The 7415-nt window shown below is 40.8% G+C and overlaps 1 protein-coding gene across 1 annotated transcript in view; it reads left to right on the top strand.

Moving 5' to 3' along the window:
* The first annotated feature begins 4174 nt into the window (after nt 1-4174).
* The window catches only part of SPTY2D1 (SPT2 chromatin protein domain containing 1), a 44432-nt gene continuing 41191 nt past the window's right edge, over nt 4175-7415 (top strand). The window contains exon 1 of the mRNA XM_042782791.1: nt 4175-4234. Coding sequence (XP_042638725.1) covers nt 4175-4234 — 60 coding nt within the window. The remainder of the gene's footprint in view (nt 4235-7415) is intronic.

Genomic DNA, 7415 nt, shown 5'->3' with positions numbered 1-7415 from the left:
AATCACCATACTGCTTTCCACAATGGTTGTACCATTTTACAGTCCCACCAGCAGTGTATGAAAGTCCCAATCTCTCCACAACCTTGCCAGCATTTGTTATTTTCTGTCTTGTTGAGGTAGCTGTCTTTCATATTTCTTGGCATAGATGAATGAGTGCCTCCAACACGGCATCCATTTGTTGAAACATTTCAATGGGTATTCCATCAATTCCTTGAGCCTTGTTCTTTGCCAATTCCTTCAGTTGCAGCTTTGACTTCTTCCTTCAATACCATTGGCTCTTGATCATATGTTGTTGTTGTTGTTGTTGTTGTTATATGCCGCCAAGTTGGATCCAACTCATAGCGACCCCCCCTGAAATGAATGAACATCAACCAATTCTTTTTGGTACAGCGACTCTGTATATTCCTTCCATCTTCTTTTGATGTTTCCGGCATCATTCAATATATTTCCCCATAGAAGCTTTCAATCTTGCAGCTTGAGGCTTGACTATTTTCCCTAGTTCTTTCAGCTTGAGAAATGCTGAGTGCATTCTTCCTTTTGATTTTCTAACTCTAGGTCTTTGCACATTTCATTGTAATAATTGACTTTGTCTTCTCCAGCTGCTCTTTGAAATCTTCTGTTTAGCTCTTTTATCTTGTCATTCCTTCTATTTGCTTTAGCTGCTCTCTGTTCAAGAGCAAGTTTCAGAGTCTCTTCTGACATCCATTTTGGTCTTTTCTTTCTTTCCTGTCTTTTTAATGACATTTTGCTTTTCTCACAGATGATGTTCTTGATGCCATCCCACAATTCCTCTGGTTTTCGGTCACTGGTGTTCAATGCATCCAATCTATTCTTTAGATGATCTCCAAATTCAGGAAGGATATAATCAAGATCATACTTTGGCTTTCATGGACTTGTTTTAGTTGTCTTCAGCTTCAACTTGAGCTTGCATACGAGCAGTTGACGGTCTGTTCCACCGTCAGCTCCTGGTCTTGTTTTGCCTGAAGGTATTGAGCTTCTCCATTGCCTCTTGCCACAGATATAGTCGGTCTGATACCTGTGTGCTCCATCTGGTGAAGTCTACGTGTGTAGCCAACATTCATGTTGTTGAAAAAATTCTATCATGGGATCTTGAGTGTCATTTCTATCACCAAGGCCATATTTTCCAACTACAGGTGATTCTTCTTTGTTTCCAACTTTTGCATTCCAATCACCAGTGATAATCAACACATTTTGATTGCATACTTGATCAATTTCAGACTGCAGAAATTGATAAAAATCTTCAGTTTCTTAATCTTTGGCTTTGGTGGTTTGTGCATAAATTTGAATAATAGTAGTAGTAACTGGTCTTCCTTGTAGGCGTATGGCTATTATCCTATCACTGACAACATTGTACTTCAGGATAGATCCTGAAACATTCTTTGTGACAATGAATGCCATGCCATTCCTCTTCAATTTGTCATTCTTGGCATAGTAGGTCATATGGTTGTCTGATTCAAAATGGCCTAGCCAGTCCATTTTAGCTCACTTTTTCTAATGCTAATGAATCTGATAGGCGCTCTGGTAGCATAGTGCCTAAGGCACTTGACTGCTAACCAGAAGGCTGGCGGTTCAAACCCACCAGCCACTCCTCGGAAGGAAGGTTGGTCATTCCTACTTCCGTAGTGATACTGCCTTGGAAACCCAAAGAGGGGTCGCTATGAGTTGGGGCCGACTCGATGGCAAATAACAACAACAACAACAACAACAATGAATCTGATTAGTTGTACAATATTAGTCCAGTTATCTCATCTCTTTCAACCTCAGTTTTTTCATCTATAAAAGAGTAACAAAATATCTCCACCTTACAGGTGCTTATGATTAAATTAGATGAGCCATGTCAAGCACTTAGTGTAAAGGCTCAAGAGCTTTATATTAAATATTGGGGACTTTCATTTATTAATTTATTAATTTGGTCAAAAATGTTTAATGCAGCTTTCATGTGCATGAATGGGGAACTGTGCTGGTGATGGTAATGTGATGGCTAAAATAGGCTTTGTCCCTGTTCTCATGTATCTTACAGTCTAACACAAGAGATAATCGTAATTAAAACACACACAAGAACACATAATTGTGAACTGTGAAAGGTTATATGAAGGAAGATACTGGGGACTGTAACAATTTATAAAAGAAGTCCTGAGCTAGTTCAGGGAGAGTTTCCCTGAGAATAATACCTGACAGTCATGGAGCACTTACCATATGCCAGGTATTAATTTACTTTCCATATGTTTTATTTCAGAGCAATCCTATCATTGCTATTTTGATTTCATATACTATGAAACTGAAGTATAGAGAGGTTAAGTGGTTGCCTAAGGTCATATAATACCTAGGAATCAACAGAGCTGGGATTTGAACCCAGATAATCTCCCACAAAGGGTTATGAAGGGCTGGAGGATAAGTTGGGACTTGTTGGCTAAATGGATTAGAGAGAGGGAAGAGGGAAACACAGTAGATGGAAAGGGCCTGGAGTGGAGGAGAGTTTGACACATTTAAGGAAATGAATCCAGCTGACCATGCTGGAGAAGGAACTAGAGCAAATCATGGCAGTCCTTACTGGCCTTGGTTAGGTTAGGATTTTGGTCTTTATTCTCAGAACAATGAAAAACCATTGAAGGATTACTGCTGGTGGTTCTCTGCTCTGTGTGCTGAGAAGCACCTGAAAGAAATTGAGAGATCTCTTCTCCTAGTTTTTCTTGTTTACAGATGAGGAATCTGAGCCTTCTTTTTTCCTCCTCAGTACATTGCACCCTGGCTAAGCCTCCAAGCTAGCAGCACATAACTCATAAATATTGAGGGTAAAATATTTGTAGAGTAATACACTCTGTTAAGTGTGAGCTTCTTAAAACAGGTGGGTATATACATTTAAGAGTTCCGTGTGATACTGGTAATAATCTATGCTGGGCTCCCCAGAGGGAATAAAAAGTTTGAGGATTTTAGTTCTGCTACAGGCTTAATCTTCCTCTCTTGCTTGGGAAGTCTGAATTGGAGAAAAGTAGTTAGGACCGCAATCCAGCATGAAAACTTCAGTTGAGACGGAAACTGAACAGCTTTGCCTACTATTTTAACAGCTTTATTGAAATAGAATTTACATAATGTAAAACACCCCTTTTAAGTGCACAATGATTTCTAGTGAATTCAGTTGTGTAATCATCATCACAATCCAGTTTTGGAGAAGTTCCACCACACTGAAAAGATCCTTAGTACCCGTTCGTAGGCAATCGCCTGTTTCCAGCCCCAGGTTTCCCTAATACTTTGTGTATATCACTGAGTCTTAAATGTCCTTACAGACCCAAGATAGCTCTTTAAAGGAATCCAGGACTAAACTCCCAATGAATATGTGGCATATGTCTATCAATGAATGAAGTATGTCAAGGTTCTGTATGTAAGGAAGTGCAGGACATGAATTCATTTATCCACTAAGCAAAAACACACGTTGGCTGCCCTACGTGTACCTTAAAATCTACATGGGGTAAAAGCAGTAAGTGTGTGTCTCTATGTACATGTGTGCATCTATGTTGGCAGTGAGCACACTGCATGCGCCCGGACGTAATGAGTAATGTGTCCTAGACAGAAGACCAGTCGGTGTTTGCGCCTGCGCAGCATCAAGAGCGCCTAGAAACCGGCAACTGGAATCGCCGGCTCGAGAGGTTTAGGTTCTTCTGTTTGGGCGCCGCCGTTTCGGATTTGACCGTCCATCCTTGACAACCAGAGAATCCAGGCACGGCAGGTAATCCCCTACTCCCTCGATATGCCGACCAAAAACTCATTAAAACCACCAATACTATCAGGCCACACGCCAGTGCTGCCAAGGAAGCAACTTAACCACACCCCACAGTTTACTAGGCCTCCTCTGCTTGGTTGGTAAGGGTTTAGTCCCGTCCCTTGGGGCTGACGCCAGCGGCCACGTATCACGTTTCTACGTGTCTCGGGCCTAAGAACGGAAGCTACGCGAGCGTAGTGACGGACCTAAAAGGATACCGGCCGCTCGAGGAAAGGGGGAAGGCATACGCCACGGAAGGCGCCGGAAGTGGTCGCGCAGAGTAGGGGGTGGGAGCAGAGCTGGCGAGGCAGTTTCTTGGTTGTAGCTGGGCGCTTCGGTAAGGCGCGCTTTCACTTCTTTCCAACACTCTGGCCCAGTCCCTCCACCTCGGCCAACATGGATTTCAAAGAAATTCTCCTGATAGCTTCCGAAAAACAAGGTGTCAACAATGTACCAGTAAGTACCGGCTTCGAGCAGGGGCTGATACTTAGATTTACGCACTGTTGAGGCGCAAGTGTAGGAGACCTCAATCTTCAAGTTACGGATGTGTTGCTCCGCGTGGAACTTCCAGGCCTGTCAGTTTCAGGAGAGGAAAGATCTGGACTCCTTATCTCCTTTTTTTGAGCTTACACTATGGGAGCTCGGGTGAAAAGGGGCTTGAATCTCGAGGCAGGAACCTAAGGTTAGTGGGTCTCACCGGCTTAGTTAACTCCGGTAACATGGACTTCGCGATTTGTCGTTTTAGAGTTGCGTGAAAGGTGATGAGTGGAGCTGTGCCTGACACATAGTGGAATCTAGCGCTAGCAGTTTCTGGCTTCAGCATAAACTTCAACCCAACGGTTAGAGAGGAAGCGTGAATATGGGGGAAGTTCAGGGATTTTAGATATTTGTCTCTGGTAGCGTTTTTGCTGGTTTTCCGCCGATCTTGTCAAATTTTTAGTGCTTGCTTGGACGAATTCTCTGATTTGAGTCCCCATCCATCAGCCAAAGAGATAATTAAATTATCACCTCTCAAAAGGGAGATCACCTTTTGTGTCGGGAAGAGAAGTTGAACAGATTGCACGAAATCGTTGGCCAGAGAAGGGGTTTTTAGTTCTGTTTGAAATCTAGATCCCATTTACTCAGTAGATAACTTGTCAGTTCTCTAATGCTATACGCCAAGTGATGTAAGACTTAAAATGTAAATGCTAAAGTGATAGAGAGTGCTTGGTTTACAGGGGTGTAGCGTTTTTGCATAAACTATTCATTTCTGGATCCTCTCGCGGTACCCACAGCACAGCTGTAAACCGACAAATTACGTTGTGATACTTGCGGTTGGAGCAGTGAGGTGTTGCACTGAAATAGCTCTTGTTAAAGTCAATTCAGCAGGAATTGATTGAGACTTCACTATGTGCTCTGCATTTCGTAGATTTTTGCAATGGTAGAAAATGTTCTCACCGTTTTCTTTGAGAATGGGCTGCATTTTTTTTTTTTAAATCTTTTGAAAATATTGATCTGAAAATAGTAAAACAACTAGTAAAAACCAGCTTATATTAATAGTTTACAGAGAGAGAGAGAGTCATCCCCAATCCCAAGTACTGTGAATAAGCCTTGAGTCATAAGCTCTGCAGGTTGAAGCTTTGGGGTCAGAGCTTTGAAACCTGGAACAAGAAAATTAGTTTCTGCATCTGTGAATTTTAGATAAATGAGTATTAGGATCTCATAACCATTCAGCTTTGCATTAGATCCATCCTAGATCATCCTGAATTTCAGTGGAGTTCAGAGATAGATAATACTAGTTTTGGGGCCCAGGAGCATTCTGTGGGAGAATCAAAATCAAGTTAGTAATTTCTTATTCTAAAAATCAACAGCTTCTTGGAGAGAAGCAAACAGATGTGCCTAGGGTGGAAATTTCAGAATATGTGTATATTTTAGAATATAATACATTGACAAAGGAAGCAAAGAGGAAAAAAGATAAGTTGGTGAGGCCATTTAAAAAATAATAGATGGATACCAGGCATATATTTTCTGAAATCATGCTTTCCCTCTCTCCCTATCTCCTAAAGAAGTTAGCAAGTGTAGACATTTAATTTAGTTGCCCTTTTTAAAACAAATGAAGTAAGTCACAAAAGGAAATCTTGAGGAATAGAGCAGGCTTGTAGTTAAATTTAATCTGTGATCTTGCTTTTACTCAATTCATCCAGTTATTCTAAGCTACTTTTCTTTTTTAGATCAAAGTAAGGCTTTTTAGAGCACACCATGGGTGCAAACAGTATACATAAGGCCTAGGGAAGCAGCTTTCTTTCTGCAGGATTCTTCTTCCTTTTTAATCAAGATGGAACAGGGACACATTCATAAGATACTTTTTATTTTTAAGTTTTGCAAAACACACAAAGTGTTAATAAATCCCCATGTACCCACATCCGATACTTAACATACTAACATTTTTCCATATTCCTTCATGTATTTTTAAGAGGTAATGCTTACCTGATACAGATAAAGACTTCTCCCAACCTTCTATTTCCTTTTTTTTCTCCTTTTTTCAAATTGTGAAATAACAGGCATGTTGTCCAGAGTAACAGATCATTGCAAAGCAGAAAACTCTGTAAGCACCATCCAGATCAAGAAACAGAACATTGCCTACCACCTTCCTTTCTCCATATATGCATATTGATTGACATGAACTATATTAATTGGTTTTGTGTGGACACACTCTAAAACTGAGGTGGTTGGCATGATTGAAAATGACTGACTTGAATCTGAACCAAAGCTCCATTTTTTGGATTAAACTTTAGCTTGTCCTGAATCAGCTCTTTTCTGCCATTTTAAGAATAGGAACTGTGATTTAGAGCTTTGTAACTAGTTAAACTTTAACCATCCTCATCAAACAATGGAGAAGGCAAAGATGTAGTTCATGAAGAAATGTTTATCAGGAAGTGTTTACCAAGATGGTCTTGGGAGAATACTTGTGCAGCATGCCATAGGAAGAATGTATGTATATATATGTAGACATTTCAGAAAATTGCTTGTTAAATTCCAAGAAGTCTGTTTTTTTTTTTTTAATCATGATTTGGGTGAAAATTTATAGAGCAAATTCACTTTGCATTTAGCAGTTCACATATACTTTGTCTTGCGACGTTGAAGAAGTCTGTTAGAAAATAGATTAACATTATAAAATGTTAACTTGCTATTGTCTTTTAACACATGTAATCCCAAATTCCCATAATTATGGTCACGTATTCCCTTCTCCAGCCACTCCTCAGAAGGAAGGTTGGGCAGTCTACTTCCATAGTGATATGGCCTTGGAAACCCAAGGAGGGGTCGCTATGAGTTGGGTGTGACTTGATGGCACTTAGCAACAACAACCCCTCACAATATCGGAGCACTTTGTGATCTTGCATTGCATTTGAGCTGTCCCCACCCACCAGTAAAAGTCTGTCACTTTTAACAGTATAAATTCTGTTCAACGCTAGGACAGAGTGCTGATTTTAGAAGCACAGAGGCTTTGTGCAGTGCTCAGCTATAGGAGCTCTGGTATCATAGTGGCTAAAGCACTTGACTGCTAACCAGAAGGCTGGCGGTTCAAACCCACCAGCCAGTCCTCGGAAGGAAGGTTGGGCAATCCTACTTCCGTAGTGTTACTGCCTCGGAAACCCAA

Source organism: Orycteropus afer, unplaced genomic scaffold (assembly GCF_000298275.1).
Source record: "Orycteropus afer afer isolate SDZICR_OR568_19922 unplaced genomic scaffold, OryAfe1.0 scaffold00014, whole genome shotgun sequence".
Lineage (NCBI taxonomy): Eukaryota > Metazoa > Chordata > Mammalia > Tubulidentata > Orycteropodidae > Orycteropus > Orycteropus afer.
The sequence above is the reverse complement of the archived record's forward strand: the minus strand, read 5'-3'. Positions and strand labels throughout refer to the sequence as shown.